General features: G+C 51.7%; 3 protein-coding genes across 11 annotated transcripts; 1 reads left to right on the forward strand and 2 right to left on the reverse strand.

Annotated features, from left to right (window-relative positions):
• CD14 (CD14 molecule) lies at positions 4810 to 6460 on the reverse strand. The gene is given in 2 exon segments (NM_001097445.2): positions 4810 to 6040; positions 6121 to 6460. Coding segments are annotated over 2 exon segments (1122 nt in total). The 5' UTR covers positions 6124 to 6460; the 3' UTR covers positions 4810 to 4921.
• Positions 8780 to 15814, forward strand: TMCO6 (transmembrane and coiled-coil domains 6). Of its 9 annotated transcripts, none has more exons than XM_013995233.2 (12): positions 8780 to 8991; positions 9088 to 9200; positions 12435 to 12550; positions 12636 to 12819; positions 12978 to 13154; positions 13314 to 13399; positions 13637 to 13753; positions 13957 to 14068; positions 14178 to 14364; positions 14508 to 14602; positions 14983 to 15150; positions 15395 to 15814. In XM_013995233.2, the coding sequence occupies exons 1-12, from the start codon at positions 8874 to 8876 to the stop codon at positions 15506 to 15508; spliced, it is 1587 nt and encodes a 528-aa protein (XP_013850687.1). In that variant the 5' UTR covers positions 8780 to 8873; the 3' UTR covers positions 15509 to 15814. The 9 variants fall into 9 exon arrangements, with proteins under 9 accessions (XP_013850687.1, XP_013850690.1, XP_013850693.1 ...); XM_013995236.2 differs by having other exon boundaries at positions 8780 to 8954; XM_013995237.2 differs by having other exon boundaries at positions 8781 to 8991; positions 13050 to 13154.
• Positions 15774 to 17900, reverse strand: NDUFA2 (NADH:ubiquinone oxidoreductase subunit A2). The gene is made up of 3 exons (XM_003124046.4): positions 17632 to 17900; positions 17402 to 17508; positions 15774 to 16084 (listed from the first exon to the last, which is right to left on the reverse strand). Exons 1-3 carry the CDS (start codon positions 17730 to 17732, stop codon positions 15993 to 15995), a joined length of 300 nt encoding a protein of 99 aa, XP_003124094.3. The 5' UTR covers positions 17733 to 17900; the 3' UTR covers positions 15774 to 15992.

The following is a 17902-nucleotide window of genomic DNA, read 5'->3' on the forward strand; positions in this document are numbered from 1 at the left end:
TTTTTTGAAGCTCTGTGCCTGCAACTGAAAGGAAGATCAAATATGTTATTTATTATATTATGAGCTGCTCCCTGGCTTTTCACCAAGGATCCCTTATGGCCAAACCAAGCACAGCTGTCTGATCATGTACATTTGGTGTAGCCTTTATATAACAGGAAGAGCAATAGTAACAAGATGAATATACCTAGCATTTGGAGGAATCCGTGTGGGGTAGGCATAGGAAGCTTGTATTTTTCCACACACTTTTTTCTTTCTTTTTCTTTTTCTCTTTATTTTTTAGGGCCACACCCGCGGCATATGGAGGTTCCCAGGCTAGGGGGTCAAATCGGTCTACAGCTGCCAGCCTACACCACAGCCACAGCCACGCAGGATCTGAGCCTTGTCTGTGACCTACACCCCAGCTCGCGGCAACCCCAGACCCTTAACCCACTGAGAGAGGCCAGAGGTCAAAGCTGCAACCTCATGGATACTAGTCAGATTCTTAACCTGCTGAGCCCTAACAGGAACTCCTCCAAACACTTGACTATCAGTATTGATATTATACTCTTACCAACAATTCCAGTGTTTTACTCTATCTCATTATGTAGGTGTCGCGTGAAACATAAAAGGAATTTGCCGCTCCTGTTGTGAATCAGTGGAAACGAATCCGACTAGTATCCATGAGGATGCAGGTTTGATCCCTGGCCTCGCTTAGTGGGTTAAGGGTCTGGTGTTGCCGTGAGCTGGGCTGTAGGTCACAGACAAGGCTCAGATCCTGCATGGCTGTAGCTGTGGTGTAGGTTGGCAGCTGCAGCTTCGATTTGACCCCTAGCCTGGGAACTTCCACATGTCACAGATGTGGCCCTAAAAAGAAAAAAAAAAAAAAAAGGGAGTAATTAGTTCAGCCTGTCCTCATATTTTAGGATCAAAATATCTCCCACAGCAAGGCCACTCAAGTTGGCAGTTTTCTCCTCAATCTTGTCAGATTCCAGAAGCAAAAGCGGTCTCAGGATTATATGGCCTCACCTTTAGACATCTGGCATAACTGAACTAAGAACTAAGGGATGTTTCATCTTTTTCTCTGAGCTTTCTTTTTTTTTTTGGCCATGCTCACAGCACATGGAAGTTTCTGGGCCAGGGATCAAATCCATGCCATAGTAGCAACCCAAGCCACTGCAGTGACAGCGCTGGATCCTTAACCCGCTGCACCACAAGGGAGCTCCTCTCTGAGCCTCTTTTGAAATGTGAGTGTAATATTGGATTTCCTTCATTGCATAACTTGTTTATTCATTACTTCACTCTCAGCTACTATTCCTCCTTCTAAAGTACATATGGATTTCAACAAATGCTGAATCGTCAGAAAAGTCTTATAAAAGAAGAACAAAGTTGGAGGATTCATACTTCCTGATTTCAAAACTTATTGTGAAGCCACAGTAATCAAGACACTGTGGTACTGGTATAAGAATAAACAGAGAGCTCAGCGAGAGAGGCGTGAGAGTCCAGAATAAATGCATGTTTCTATTCAGTTGATTTGACAAGGATGTCAAGAACATTCATTGAGGAAAGATTAATCTTCTCAACAAAAAGCACCGGGGCACCCGGATATCCAGATACAGATAAGTGAAATTGGACCCTTATCTCAGACCATACACAAAAATTAACTCACACTGAGCAATTTGCTTAATTTAAGCACTAAATCTATAAAACTCATAGAAGAAAATACAGAAATTAATCCTCATGACCTTTAATCTGGCCATGACTTCTTAGATATGACACCGAAAGCAAGCATGACAGAAGACAACACGATAAACTGAATTTCATCAAAATTAAAAACTTTTGGGAGTTCCTGTCATGGCACAGCGTAAATGAATCCGACTAGGAACCATGAGGTTGCGGGTTCGATCCCAGGCCTCTCTCAGTGGTTTAAGGATCTGGCGTTGCCGTGCGCTGTGGTGTAGGTCCCAGATGAGGCTCGGTCCCGGCATTGCTGTAGCTCTGGTGCAGGCCGGTGGCTACAGCTCTGATTAGACCCCCAGCCTGGGAACCTCCATATGCTACAGGTGTGGCCCTATAAAGACAAAAGACAAAAAAAAAAATTAAAAACTTTTGTGCATCAAAAGACATTATCAAAAATATGAAAAAAATGAAAAAACGACCTACAAAATGGGAGAAGATATTTGCAAATTTATCCAGGAAATATAGAGGGCTCCTACAACTCAGTGACCAAACACAAACAACCCAAGTAAAAAAAGATGGAGAAAGGAGTTCCCACTGTAGCACAGTTGGTTAAGGATCTGGCATCACTGCAGCTGTGGCATAGGTCTTAGCTGCAGTTCAGATTTTATCCCTGGCCAGGAAACTTCCATACGTCACGGGGGCAACCAAAAAAATGGGGAGAAGACTTCAACAGCCATTTCTCCAGAGAAAATAACCAAAGTGCAGGAAAAGATGCTCAACATCATTACACATTAGTGAAATGCAAAAAGACAAACAACAATTAAAAACTAGGCAAAATGGGAGTTACCCAGGGGTCTAGGGGTAGGACTCCTGCTTTCATTGCTGTGGCCTAGGTCTGGTCTGGGAACGGAGGTACCACACCAAGCTGCTGCCGGCCACAGCCATAGCAAACAAGCATACAATCAAAAATACCAGGAAAAGGAAATTCCCATTGTGGTTCAGCAGTAACGAGCCTGACTAATATCCATGAGGATGCAGCTTCCATCCCTGGTTTTGCTCAGTGGGTTAAGGGTCTGGTGTTGCTGTGAACTGTGGTATAGGTCACAGACTTGGCTCTGATCTGGCATTGCTGTGGTTGTGATGTAGGTCAGTGGATACAGCCATGATTCGACCCCTAGCCTGGGAACTTCCATATGCTGCAGGTACGGTCCTACCAAAAAAAAAAAAAAAAAAAAAAAGACAGAGGTATAGACTGATGGAATTGAATAGAGAGCCCAGAAATAAAACCTCACACATATAGACAAATGATTTTCGACAAAGATGCCAAGACCATTCAATGGCTTTTCAAACAGTAGAATTGGGAAACTGTCTATCCACATGCAAAAGTGTTGAGAGGCAGAGAGAATGAATAATAAATATCCTCCGAACTGAGAGAGAACTTTGAGACCAAAATCAATTCAGGCAACACCATAAAGTGCGGTTTTGAAGTTTATTGTGGGTACGTACATACAGCCACATTACTGACATAAGCGGGTATTGTGAACATACATAGGGCCAGGATCCAGAGGCATTCACAGCCGTACTCTGGGAAGGTGTGTGGGGGGGTACCTAGGATTTAAAGGGACTAAAGCTAAAAACAGAACTTGACTACTCAGTAAAAAGCACATCTGCATCTAAGGGAACTGGGTGGAGGGGGTGGAGGGTGTCTCCTGACCATTAACCGTCCGTGTCAGCAAAAGGCATTCTTCCAGTTTTCCTGTCAGATGAGTAAAAGTTGATAGGTAAGTTGTCTGGCTTGGGTGCCTTCCTTGTGAGAAGACTAAAGCTCAGTTGTGCAGAAAGGGGAGGGGGTAGGGCTGTGGGCCTAAGGTGGAGCTGACAAAGTGGAGTCAGTGTGGAGTCAGCCCCACAGACTGGCAGATTATTTAGCTGTTCCCTATGATTCTTTGAGTCTGTGGCCTGATGACCTGTGTAAATCTCCCATCAATGTTACTTTGCAATCTCCATTCCTAGCTGTGTGATTCTGGGCGCTGGAGGGAGCCAGGCTGGAGGGCTATGTGTACATGCCTCCCCCCAACTCCTCTTGAGGTCCCCTGAAGGCAGATCTGTGATGGGTGTGGCTGCTGCCTTGATGTAAAGAAGAAGGGACCCTTACAAGTACCTCTTGGCCGTTGTCCTGGGTCTCAGATAATGTGGTTCAGAGGGCATATATTGTTTTGTTTTGTTTTGTTTTTTGCTTTTTAGGGCCGCCCATCAGCACATGGAGGTTCCCAGGCTAGGGGTCAAAGCTGAGCTACTGCTGCCAGCCTATGCCACAGCTACGGCAATGCCAGATCTGAGCCGAGTCTGCAACCCACACCACAGCTCAAGGCAGCGCTGGATCTTTAACCCACTGAGCGAGGCCAGGGATCGAACCTGCAGCCTCATGGTTCCCAGTCAGATTTGTTTCCGCTGCACCATGATGGGAACTCCTTCTGGAGGACATACATATATTGTTAATTGCCCTTCGAAGCCTCCAAGAAGCTGTGAAGGGTCTCGGATGTTACCCTATTCACAAATCAAAGAACAAGCTATACGCAGTATACTAACATAATCGCAAGATTTCTGGTTCAGGGACAGATTGTTTTTTTTTTTTTTTTTTTTTTTTTTTTCTTTTTTTCTTTTGTCTTTTTGTTGTTGTTGTTGCTGCTATTTCTTGGGCCGCTCCCGAGGCATATGGAGGTTCCCAGGCTAGGGGCTGAATCGGAGCTGTAGCCACCGGCCTACGCCAGAGCCACAGTAACGCGGGATCCGAGCCGCGTCTGCAATCTACACCACAGCTCACGGCAACGCCGGATCGTTAACCCACTGAGCAAGGGCAGGGACCGAACCCGCAACCTCATTGTTCCTAGTCGGATTCGTTAACCACTGCGCCACGACGGGAACTCCCTGGGACAGATTGTTAATGACAGCATCTTGCATCCGTTCCCATCCCCAAACTCCCTAGACAGGCCACCATTTCCCTGCCCCTCCTGTGCACTCCCCCTGCAGTTCTCTTCCAAGGTAGGGCAGATATTTGGATTTTAGGGAGTTCGAATGAAGAAAGCTTAAATAGAATGGATCCCCATCCAGCAAGGCCCAGTAACATCTATTGAGTGAATGACACCACGAGCTGTTGTTCAAGATTTTAATGAAGGTGGGGCAGAGGGGTGGTTGGTTGAGTTGTCCTGAGGAGGCTCCCCCGGAGCCACGGCAGTCTGAGCCAGTAATTCCCCTTCCTTGGGCCTTAGGCGAAGCCCCGGGCTCCCTGAAGCAGCGCCAGGGTTCCCGACACCCCCATGGTCAAGGCGGAACGCGCACAGGGTGGGACCACGCCAGAGGCCATCGGGTCTTCCTGGTGCTGGAGGGCTTCAGGATCCATATAGGGATTCCCTTCCAGGGTCAGGTCATCCACGGCGGGCAGCTCCTCTGGCCGCGGCGCTCTGTTCAGCTTGTTGCAGCTGAGATCAAGCACGGTGAGCTTGGGCGGCAGTCCTTTAGGCACTTGCTCCAGCTCAGCGAATGACAAATTGAGAGAGCTCAGGGCGGCAGGCCAGACACACTCCCGGGCGCCCGCGGCGGTGGCGCGCAGCGAGTTGTGACTGAGGTCCAGGCGGTGGGGTTGCACGCCCGCCCCCGCCAGCGCCGCGCACACGCCGCTGGGTGTCTCCATCCCCGCGTTGCGCAGCGCCAGATCCTCGAGGGCCGGGAACTTGCGCGGACAGAGAGCTGCAGTCAGCCCGCGCTCGCCCAGCCCGGGATTGTCAGATAGGTCCAGGGTGGTGAGAGCCGGGAAGGCGCGAAGCTGGGCGCACGGAAAGGCAAGCGAGCTTGCTTGCGCCACTTTCAGTACCTTGAGGCTTGGCTGGAGCCACTGCTGCAGTTCGCCGAGCCAGGCACCTCCGGTGGCCCACGACACATTACGGAGTCTGAGGGTGGTGAGCGCAGGTCCCGGCGTTTCCTGAAGCGGCGGCGGTACCTGGCCGGTTACCTCCAGGTCCTCGAGCGTCAGTTCCTTGAGGCGGGAGAACCCGAGCGCATGCAGGACCAGGGCCAGAATCTGAGCAGGAACCCGCGCAGCGCCCACCGTGAGTCGCCGCAAGCGCAGCGCCTTGAGCATGTCCGCGTACTGCTTCGGGTTGGCGCTGGCGCTCTTTAAAAGGAACTCTTCCAGGCTCCGGCCGCCGCCGCGGATCTCCACCTCGACGGCAGCCACGCACTGCAGGGCGCTGGACCAGTCCGGCTGCGGATGCGTGAAGTTGCAGACGCAGCGGACGTCTTCGTCGTCTATTTGGCAGGGCTCCGGGGTGGCCGCAGACACACGCAGCAGGGGCAGCAGCAGCAGCAACGGGCAGGGCAAGCGCACCTGGAAAGAGAGGGGAGGTTAGCGCCGCTCGCTCCTGCGGGTCCTGAGGTTCCTCGAGCAGCCCTCGTGCACACACTCACCATGGTCGATAAGGTCCTCAAAGCCTCTGCGTCTCCCGCCGGCTCTCGAAAGGGCTGTGGCTCCTTTAACCGCGGCACTCCCTGGCTTCCAGGCTCCACAAACGCTATCTGTCCTCACTCTTTGGCAGACTTTGGGGGTTTGTGTAATCCGGGGGGTGTCACTCTGTTCCCTACTCTTTGAACTCTGCCACCTCCCACCTCTCTTCCTCCCAACCACCCACGTTCGCTACACTTCTGCGAAATTTTGCAATGAGGGATGTTGCCTGCCTGACGCAGCAGGAGTGGGGCCCTAACCGGAAGGATCTTGCAAGGCCTCTAGAATCCTTGGCACTAGGCAGTGTGCCCTGATGACTCATGCGCCCCCGGGCTTGTCCGGGATGGGGAAAGGAAGATCCCGAGTGCCTCAGGCCAGGGCTCTTGGTCCCCTGCCGGTATCCTCGAGACTCAAACCCAGGGAGTTTCCTTAACTTTTCCCTCGTCGTGGTGGTTGCTATTAACCTCCTGTCGCCCAAGTCCGACTTCCTGAAAATCCTCAGATATTTAACTGGCGATTTTGTGGAAGAGATTGCGGACTTCATGTATCGACTCTAAGGCTAGAATTAGGTTCTGAGAGAATAAAGTTGATCTGAAGAACCACTTCTCCCCTCTCCTTATTTGACTGACAAGGTCTTTGTGTTTATTTAGAAAGGAATAGCTTTCTTTTTCTTTTTCAATTGAAGTATAGTTGATGTATGCTGTTATATGTCACAGGTATACAATAGAGTGATGCACAATTTTTAAAGTAACAGCTTTCTTAAAAGTAGAGGTGTTGGAGTTCCTGTGGTGGCACAGCAGAAATGAATCCGACTAGGAACCATGAGGTTGAAGGTTCGATCCCTGGCTTTGCTCAGCGAGCGGGTTAAGGATCCGGCTTTGCAGTGAGCTGTGGTGTAGGTCGCAGACACGGCTTGGATCCTTCATTGTTGTGGCTGTGGTGCAGTCCGGCAGCTGTAGCTCTGATTTGACCCCTAGCCTGGGAACCTCCATATGCCTCAGATGCGGCCCTGAAAAGCAAAATAAAGAAATAAATAAAGAAACGAATAAATAAAGTGGAGATGTAAAACTGAGACATACTGGCCAAGGTCCTCGATCTCTTATTTTCCACATCCTCATCCTGAAACTGAGAAATGAGATATTTCTAATATAATTTTCCCACATGCACCTAGCTTTCTCCTACCGAGCACAATTCCTACATTCTAGCAAAGAAAAGCTAGACCTGTGTTGAGTGAGGATTAATTAGTAACTCATCTTTTTGTTTGTTTTTGGCTCTACCCGAGGCCCGCGGAAGTCCCCACAGCAGTGACCCGAGCCACAGCAGTGACAATACTGGATCCTTAACCCACTGAGCCAACCAGAACTCCCAGTACCTCACCTGTATTCTCACATGGAAAACAAAAAACAAAAAACAAAAAACACCGCCAAGTGTCCCAGAGGGTGGGGAAGTGTTACTGAACCAGGTTTGTTTGCCCAACAGGCAGTAAGCCAAACACGAGATGCTGAGATTTGCAGCAGAGAAAGTTGATTCATGAGGCATCCAAGTGAGGAGCAAGGAGAACAAGTCTCAGATTCGCCTTCCAGAAAGCTCGGGTCTTGGGATACTTATGGGTAAAGGGTATAATTTGGTTAGCGGCACAGGGGAAGGTGATTGTGAACAGGAAAAGGGTGAGGTAACTGTTACTTTGCTCAGGTTTTCTGTCTTTCTTCCTTCCTTTCTTTCTTTCTTTCTTTCTTTCTTTCTTTCTTTCTTTCTTTCTTTCTTTTCTTTTCTTTTTTTTTTGTCTTTCGTCTTTTTAGGGCGGTACCCATAGCGTCTTCATGGATGCTAGTCAGATTCGTTTCCGCTGAGCCACCAGGGGAACTCCTAGAGGTAGTCTTGAATGTTCCCTTTAGAATGTGTTAGGCGACGTTCCTGTCCTGACTCAGCGGTTAACGAACCCGAGGACGCGGGTTCCATTCCTGGCCTCACTCAGTGGGTTAAGGATCCAGCATTGCCGTGAGTTGTGGTATAGGTAGCAGAGGCGGCTCGTATCTCGCATTGCTGTGGCTGTGGTGTAGGCAGGCGGCTACAGCTCCGATTAGACCCCTACCCTGGGAATCTCCACATGCCGCGGGTCCGGCTCTGGAAAAGACAAAAACAAAAACAAAAACCCCCCCAAAACAAAAAACCAATGCGTTAGGCGTCCTTGTGGCCAGAGGCGGTCGGCGTCCAGCTTCCCTGGGTCTGAGGCAGAGAAACCTGAGACCAAGGCTACTCAGAATTCGCTGGGTTCTCCGCCCAGGGCCCACCCCTCCCAGCCGTCTCCAGCCTCCCCCCGCCCTGGCCTGGCCCCAGTTCTCTCTTTGCATCTTCTCTCTCTCGGTCCTTCCCACCCTCCCTTCGCCCCGCCCTGCCCGTGGTCCAGCCTCCTGGTTCCGCCCCGCCTCCACCTCGCTCGGCGCCCCGCCTCCACCTCGCTCGGCGCCCCGCCTCCACCTCGCTCGGCGCCCCGCCTCCACCTCGCTCGGCGCCCCGCCTCCACCTCGCTCGGCGCCCCGCCTCCACCTCGCTCGGCGCCCCGCCTCCACCTCGCTCGGCGCCCCGCTCCACCTCGCTCGGCGCCCCGCTGACTGGCACCTCCCCTTCCGCCCTGCGCCGCGACTGCGCAGTCCGCACCGCCTTTTGGGCGCTGAGGCCGCCTTCCCTGCGGCAGGTACAGGTTTCTTGCAGCTCCACCATGTGGAGCCAGCGGCAGGGCCGCCTCAGGCCGTTGCGCTGTGGGGTGGAGGAGCTCCGGCGCCGCCGGCGGGAGCAAGAGGCAGGTGCGATGGGCGAAGGAGCCCGGGAGGTCGCGGGTATGGCAGCCGAGGCGGGGGTGAGGAGGCTCCCTGGGATGGAGACGGCTCTGGGTGGGTGACTCTCCCATGTTCGGCCGGCTCCTCTGCCCCCAGCACTACGGAAGGCGCGGAGGGAGCAGCAGCTGGTCAGCAAGAGGCTGCTGAGAGACGAAACCTCGGAGGAAGCCGAAGAGGCCTGTGTGGCCGTCATCCTCGGGGAAGCCGAGGTGAGAAGGCGGGGTGCTTGATGAGATCCACACCTGCTGGCCCGCAAATTCCTTCTCGTGTTCTCGACCTCAGCCTCCAAACCTGAACGCAGCCCTTCCACACCTCCGTCCATCCAATGGCCAAGCCAGAAAGCAGGGATCCTCCTCTACAACTCTCCCTCATCCCCACATCTATACACTCTTGCGAGTTCCCGTCGTGGCTCAGCCTGAACGAACGAGACTGGTATCCGTGAGGACACGGGTTCGATGCCGGCCTCGCTCAGTGGCTTAAGGATCCAGCTTTGCCGTGAGTTGTGGTGTAGGTCGCAGACTTGGATCCCTTATTGCCGGGGCCGTGGCTTAGGCAGGCAGCTCAGCGCCAGTTTGATCCCTAGCTTGGGAACCTCCACATTTGCCCCAGGTGTGGCCCTAAAAAACCAAAAAGAGAAAAAAAAAAAAAAATCCTACCCTCTTTTTTTAAAAAAAAAAAACTTCCTAAAGAGCTGTGGAGCTGTCTTTTTTTTTTTCCCCCCCTTTTTCTTTTTTACTGCTGCACCTGTGCCATATTGTCAAGTTCCTGGGCTGTGAGTTGATGAGAGCTGCAGCTGCAGGCGGACGCTGAGGCCATGGCAACACCAGATCTGTGTTGTATCTGGGACCTAGCCTTTGTCATGCTTGATCCTTAACCCACGAGCGGGACCAGGACCGGGAATGGAATCCCCATCCTCACGGAGACTACCTATATCTGGTTCTTAACCTGCTGGGCCACAATGGGAACTTCAAGCTGTGGAGTCTTTACGTGGCATTGCCGTCACAGTTGCCACCATCCTCTTTGGATACTCACAACAGGCTCCTAACAGTTCATCTGCACCAATTTTGTCTCCATCAGGGTGATTTTCTTTTTTTTTTTTTCCTTTAGGCCGAACCTGTGGCATATGGAAATTCCCATGCTAGGGGTCCAATTGGAGCTGTAGCTGCTGGCTTATGCCACAGCCACAGCAACTCTGGATCCCAACTGCATCTGTGACCTATACCACAGCTGGTGGCAATGTTACATCCTTAACCCACTGAATGAGGCCAAGGCTCGAACCCGTGTTCTCATGGATACTAGTTGGGTTTGTTACCCCTGAGCCATGACTGGAACTCCCTCTTTTTTTCTTTTCATGGCGGCTCCCGTGGCATGTGGAAGTTCCTGGACCAGGAATTAAACCCGTACCACAACAGTGACCCGAATCACAGCAGTAATGACACTGGATCCTTAACCATTAGGCCACCAGGGAACTCTTGTCAAATTCATTTTCTATATATCACTCAGATGTGTCTTAAAAACACAAGAGACCAGGAGTTCCCATGGTGGTGCAGTGGTTAACAAATCCGACTAGGAACCATGAGGTTTCAGGTTCAATCCTTGGCCTCACTCAGCGGGTTAAGGATCCAGCATTGCCTTGAGCTGTGGTGTGGGTTGCAGATGCTGCTTGGATCTGGCGTGGCTGTGGCTGGCAGCTGTAGCTGCAGTTCAACTCCTAGCCTGGGAACCTCCATATGCTGTGGGTGCAGCCCTAAAAAGCAAAAAAAAAAAAACCAAAAACAAGAAACACAGAGACCGACATACTTCCTTTGGTGTATACAGTTCAGCATGGTCTCAGCCCTGCTACGTCCATCCTCATCAGCTTATTCCTCTCAGCCAAATTGTCCCCTCTTCAGTTCCTGGAACAATACCAGACTCTTTCCTGTCTCAAGGGCTTTGCATTTCTGCATGTAAAGTGGGCCTGAGTATTTTAATCGTACTAAGTGCTTGTTACCATTTTTCCAACTAGACTTTAAATCCACAGGAACCTAGGCCTTATGTTATTTGTCATTACTGAAAATGTATATGCCTGTTAAGTATCTCTCACTTACTAGATGCTCAGTATTTTTGGCATAAGTGAATGAAATAGTCTGTTTCATCTCATTTATTCATTCAGCAAGCATTGGGCATCCCCCTGTGTTTATATCATGTTTACATATATAGTTTATTTACCTATTTATTTGGTCTTTCTAGTGCCATACCCATGGCATATATGGAAGATCCCAGGGTAGGGGTCTAGTCAGAGCTGTTGCTGCTGGCCTACGCCCAGAGCCACAGCACTGCGGGATCCAAGCCGCATCTGCGACCTACACCAAAGCTCACATCAACGCCAGATCCCCAACCCACTGATTGAGGCCAGGGATCGAACCTGAGTCCTCATGGATGCTAGTGGGGTTCGCTAACTGCTGAGCCACAATGGGAACTCCACATGTATAGTTTACAAAGCACTTATACCTAGGTCGTAGCATTTATTCAGTGTGTGCTTACTTTATGCCAAGCCATCCATGCTGGGTTTGGAGGTACACAAAGATGAAAAGAGAGCCCCTTTCTTTGAAGTGTTCCTAACCCTTTGAAGCAGATAGATGCGTACACGTGTTAGGAAAGAAACAAGAGGTACAATGGAAACCCCTAGGCCTGCCTAAGGAAGCCAGAAAGAGCTCATGTCCCAGAGGCCGTAAGAGCAGAAATCAAAAGAAGCGGAGTACCTGGGGAGCGTATCCCAGACAGAAGGAGTGGATTGTGCCAAAGCTTGGAAGCATTAAAAGACAAAGTCATGTTTTGCTAGGTGTGTCACAGTGTTGGTTGCATGGGGAGAATGACTGGAGGGGTAGGTAATGCCAGGCTTTGTGTGTTTAAATGTTATCCTTGAAACCACCCAGTGAGAAGTCAGAGTAGATGTTACTCCCGTTATTTAGATGGGAAACGGGTTTAGTCCCCTACAGATTAAGTGGCAGGGCTGGTATTTAACCCAGTTTTGATTCCCTCTCTGTTCACTCTGCTGCATTGTTGGCACTTGTTAGCCACATGAGTGTGAATGACTAATATAAGCTCCTGTTGGATGGCTCACAGGTGAAGTGGGCAGAGCAGCCGTTTTTGTTTTGGTTTTTGTCTTTTTAGGGATGCACCTGTTCCAAATGGAAGTTCTCAGGCTAGGGGTCAAATCCGAGCTACAGCTGCCAGCCTACACCACAGCCACAGCAATGCCAGATCTGAGCCCCATCCGAGAGCTGCACCACAGCTCGCGGCAGCATCAGATACTTAACCCACTGAGTGAGGCTGGGGATGGAACCTGTGTCCTCATGGATACTAGTCAGAGTCGTTTCCGCTGAGCCAGGGTGGAATTCCATCATGCCTTGTTTTCAGCAACTAAACGTTGCCATCTCCCTTCCACCTGTCTTGGGCTCCAGATCCAGCAGTTCCTGCGGTTAGCTCAGCGGGGGCCAGAGGAAAAGGAGAGAGAGCAGGCTCTGGTCAGCCTTCGCCGAGGCTTGCAGCATCCTGAGACACAACAGACCTTCATCAGGTCGGTGTGGCTGGTGTGAGTGAGTGGCTGGGGCTCTGAGGGATGGCCCGCAGGCTGAGCAGTGCTCTGATGCTCCCTCATGTAGGCTGGAGGGCAGCATTCGGACTCTGGTGGGGCTCCTGACCAGCAACCAGGCCCTGCTGCAGCTCGGGGCGGCTCGGTGCCTTCATGAGCTCTCTCACTCTGAGCAGTCTGCGGTGGCCGAGGCCTGCCTGCCAGCCACGTCCTACCTTCTCACCTACCTCTCCGGTCACAGCGCAGACTTTATAGTAAGCCCTGTCCCTTCCTACCTCGTTCTTGGTTTAGATTTAAAACTTGTGCTTTGGGGCCCAGTTGGAGCTGGCAGGCAGGGGAAAGAGGAAAACCTCTTCCCCCTGATGCCCACAGACTTACACACACCCCTCATCTCGCACTCCCCTGTGCCCAGACCCTCGAGGACGGGGGTGCTCCGTCTTCCCCAGCCCGGCCCGAAACAGCGCTTTTGTTGTCCTGCTCTCAGGAGCTTTGTCTGTATACACTGGGTAACCTGATCGTGGAGAGTGAGGCTGTGAGAAGGCAGCTCCTGCCACAGGGCATTGTTCCAGCCTTGGCTGCCTGCATCCAGGTGCGTGTCCACCTCCTTTCTTCCTCCCTGGGTACCATCCCCTCACGTCTCTCCACGTGCCCCACCTGCCGTGGCTAGGCAGCGCCAGCCTCTGCCTTGTGCTAAGAAAACCTTACGGCCTGGGTTCCAGAGTCAGATCCCGACTCTGTCTGCTTCTAGTCTCCCCACCTGACTGTGCTAGAAGCCCTTGGATACGCCTTGGCCCAGCTTCTGCAGGCTAAGGAAGCTCCAGAGAAGATCATCCCGTGAGTAAAACCGAGTCGTCCCCAGATGTGCAGTCAGGTGTGGCCTACCTGGCAGTGTAGCCCCTGGATGCCTGAGGGGGTCTTGTTCCCAAAGGTGTCGCACCTTTCACCTCCGCGTGCCTGGCTGGGAGGGGCTTTGGGCTTTCCCACCTGCTATTAGGGCTTGGGAAGAGTGACTGGCATCTTTTGCGTCTTGCCTTCTGTAGTTGCCATTCACAGCTCTGCTTCTACTGACAGCTCTGTCCTGGGCTCCACTCTCCCCCAGCACATGCTGCAACTGTTGCAACCTGGCCCAAAGCTAAGCCTTGGGGTCGCTGTGGAGTTTGCCTGGTGCCTTCACTACATCATCTGCAGGTAACAGGCCAATTGGGAAAGTGCCATAGGTCCCCTTTGGGGCTTCCTTCCATGCCACTTGGGTTTTTGAACTTTGGTTTTTGGAATTGTGAGTTTTCTTCCTTCTGCGGGCCTCTCTTCTTGGAGCCCAGGAACCTCACAGACCTAGGCCATTTGCCAACATAAGGGTAGGATTGACTGACTCCTTGCTTCGTATTGCCCAGCCAGGTCAACAATGCCCTGCTCATCACCCATGGGGCTCTGTCCACTCTGGGGCTGCTGCTGTTGGACCTGGCTGGAGCTGTCCAGAGAACTGAGGATGCAGGACTAGAGCTGGTAGGTGAAGAACAGGTCAACATTGGGGTGACCTTCTTACTCAGCCCTTGCTCCAGTGTGTAGGTCCCCCCCTTCTTCCTTAAGCCTGAACCTCAGCTTGTCTTTGCAGCTGGCATGCCCTGTGCTTCGGTGTCTAAGCAACTTGCTAACAGAGGCTGCAGTGGAGGCTGTGGGAGTGCACCCGCAGCTGCGAGATGAGCGTGTCGTGGCGGCCTTATTTATCCTCCTGGACTTTTTCCTCCAGAAACAGCCCAGCCTGCTTCCTGAGGGCCTCTGGCTCCTTAACAACCTCACGGGTAAGCACTGTGATCTGCCCAGGCCTGGGCCTTCGGATCCTGGGGAGGCTTCCTCACGGCCTGGGCTGAGACGGGCAGGACTGGGAGTGGGTCAGTTTCACGCCCTCATTGGAGGAACTTCACCCTGACGTTTTCCCTTCCAGCCAACAGCCCTAGTTTCTGCACCTCCTTGCTCTCCCTGGATCTGACCGAGCCCCTCTTGCAGTTGTTGTCAGTGTCTAACGTGGTGAGCGGATTGGTAGGTATTGAGATCCCTCGGGTCCAAGGACTGGCGGCCAAGGTATAAACAGCGGGAGCAGACAAGTTGAGAGCTGGTGGGCAGTGTGTGGAGTGGATGGCTTCAGGGCCAGACATCACTTACAGACTTATAGGTAGTCTGGGGTGAATGCCTAAACTGTGGTTGACTAGTACTAACCTTGGGCAGATCAGCGAAGCACCTTAAGCTTCGGTTTCCTCATTTGTCACTGGGAATTGTAATCCTCAGGACAGCTGAGGGGATTACAGACGATGCATGGAAGAGTGCTTGGCACAGTACCTGGGCATGTGGCCAGCACTCCGTAGAAGCTACTCTTGGGCTTTCATTGTTCATGGGGACTGTGTCCATGTATTTGTCCGCAGGTGCTCACGGTTCTGTGCAACGTTGCAGAGAAAGGTCCTGCTTACTGTCAGCGTCTCTGGCCAGGGCCCCTGCTCCCCTCCTTGCTGGACACGTTGGCCTTCTCTGACACTGTAGTAGTAGGCCAGAGCTTGGAGCTGCTGCAGCTGCTGTTCCTCTACCAGCCGGGGGTGGGTTTCTGGCCTTGGTCTCCAACCCCCCTGTTCTAAAGCCTCTGGTCTCCCCATGGTCCCTTTCCTTTCAGTCTTAACCTCAGTCACTTCTCTGGGCTTGTGGGCTCCAGATCAGAACACCTAAACTCTCGTTGGAAATGCATTCTCTTCCAGGAAGAGGTGGGCTAACCCATAAGACTGTGGGAATTGAGTGTTAGGGCTCAGGGACCCAGCGTTGAATCTTTTTCTTTCCTGCTTTCAGGCCGCCCAGGCCTTCTTACAGCGGTCAGGGCTACAGGCCCTCCAGAGGCATGAAGAGGTGGCCCAGCTCCAGGATCGTGTGCGTGCTCTCCAGCAGACAGCTCTTCGTGGGTGACCTGGCCCCTCATAGTCACGTTCTCCACTCCTCTCCCACCCCCCATCTTCCCAGCCTGCACAGAGCCCTTTTTGGGGGTCTGGCACCACAATGACATGTCATGCCTTCTGCTCCCACACGTAAGCCTAAGCCAAGACCTCTGAATCCCAGCTCCTCCTCTTTCACCCAGGATTGTGCAGGCAGGAGGACCAGAAGGAACTCATTGTGGCCTACTTAATCTGAGTGTCTGGGATTGCTTTTTTTCTTTTGCTTTAGCAGCTGTGGCTTTTTTGATGGGACAGAATAAAGTTTTATTTTTATATTTAACTGCTTTGCCTCAGTTGGTTACACAATACAGGGTAGAGGGTGGAACAAGGAACAAAACATCCGGAGGCGGCACTTTCAGCACAAGCTTTATAAAGAACAGAACACGTTTCTCCACATTGTGCTCAGTCCAGCAGAGTCCTGGCGCTGGGGCTTTTGCTCTTAATCCTCAGTGGAGGCTTCAGGCTTTGCCACTTAGCACATTCTCCAGGGTTCTGGTTACCTGATCAGCACTGAAGTTGTTCAAAGAGACATTCTTCTCTTGGCCAAATGCTAAGGAAAGAGGGAGGCGATTAAGTATCCACTCTGCATTGTAGGGGCTACCAAAGTAGCTTAAAAGGTCTGTGTCTTCAACTTACAGTCTTGTTAGGAAGTGTAGAAACGAGATAAATAGAGATAAGGTGTATCTGGCATGCCTAGGATTTTAGTGGGTCTCAGCAACATCTAGAAAGTCCAGGTACAAAGAGAATTCTGGCTGGTTCCAGGCAGTTATAATGAGAAGGAAAGTGTTTAACAGAAGCTTTAAAGGGACATTAATAGGCATTCATTATTAACCATTGTGAACAGGGCGTTGCCTGGGCCTGCATTTCACTAGTGCTCATTTAATAGCTCCTATAGTCCATTTAATGTAGTTATTTCTGTTCATCTCTAGTCTACTGGCTTTGGAAGGAGAACCTTTTCCCTCCTCCAAACAATTTTTAGTGCACGGCATACTGCAGGTGTCCATTATTAGAACTCATCTGTCTTGGGTGTGACTCCCCACCTTCCCGCAGACACTTCTAGGACAAGGTGTAAAAGCTGTGGTTAAAAATACCATTATTCAGTAAAGATAAACACGGTGTGCCTGCTATGTGGGAGACTTTCAGATTGTGCTAAAATGAAATAGGGAAATATGATTAAAAAGGGCTGAGGGGCAGTGTTTCCTAACTGGCCAGGCAATGCCTTTTTGAGGAGGTAATAGATAAATTCAGACCTGGAAAGTAACCTAATTATAACAAAGAACCAGCCATGGAAGGAAGCATGACAGAAGTGGGGAAGGGGGAACAAGCTCAACCCTGTTACACATCCTAGCTAAATAACCTTGAGTATGTCCTGTAACATTGTTGATTCAGCTTTCCCATCTCTACAAAGAGAAAAAGGAATCTACCCATCATCTACTTAATGAAGATTGGGCGGGAAAGCACTCAGCATAGGACCTAACAGTAAGCACTCAACACAGTCATTATTCTGGGTTTTTACTGTTGAGATTCTTATACACTCCACCTGGACTGGCACTGAGCGCACATAATCTGGAAGGACCTACATTGATCGGTAACTGACCCGCATCTCCTCCCCTATCTGAAGCCTGTTCAGGATTACAAAAACGACAGATCCTTGTCCCCTATGCAGGACAGGGCACGCCTCCATACAGACGTTACCTGGGACACGAAGCATCCTATAATTCTGCGAATGTATATTTCCTTATCTGCAACAAGGTCAACAGCAAGGCTGAAGTCGGAGTTCCAGTCCTTCTACAGGCTTTGCGTGACCTTGGGCGGCCCTTTCTCATCCAGAACCCTTGTTCCCAGGCCCCCGGCGTCCCACGCTCACCGTAGCGAGCCCAGAGCTTGGGCTGCACATCAGAGCACTCGCGGATGAGGATGGGCAGGTCGGGGTTCGCCTTCTTCAGCTCCACATAGCGTTTCTCGATGAAGTCCCTGCGGGGCCGGAGAGAGCACCGCCCATGTGGTGTGGGCGTAGGCCTCCCCATAACACCCGGGGGGTCGAGGTCGTGACCCCGGAGCCCCGAAGCCCGCCCGCCTCACCAGGCTGCGGCTCACCTGACGCCCTGGCTGCCGGGAGAGCGCTGACATAAGTGGATGCGAATCTCCCGCAGGCCCAATTTGGCGCGGATACCTCGACTCGCTGCGGCTGCCGCCATCTCCCCTAGAACCCAATCAACCCGCGGAGACCTTCCGGCCAGGGGATCCTGTCAGAGGAACCTCGGACGCTACAGCCCCGCGATAGGCTGGCTGACGTAGGGGGCGGGGCCAAGCACAGCCAATGCCATGAAAGCATTGCAGGGTCACCTCTGGCTCGGATTTCTCCGCC

Source organism: Sus scrofa, chromosome 2 (assembly GCF_000003025.6).
Source record: "Sus scrofa isolate TJ Tabasco breed Duroc chromosome 2, Sscrofa11.1, whole genome shotgun sequence".
NCBI lineage: Eukaryota > Metazoa > Chordata > Mammalia > Artiodactyla > Suidae > Sus > Sus scrofa.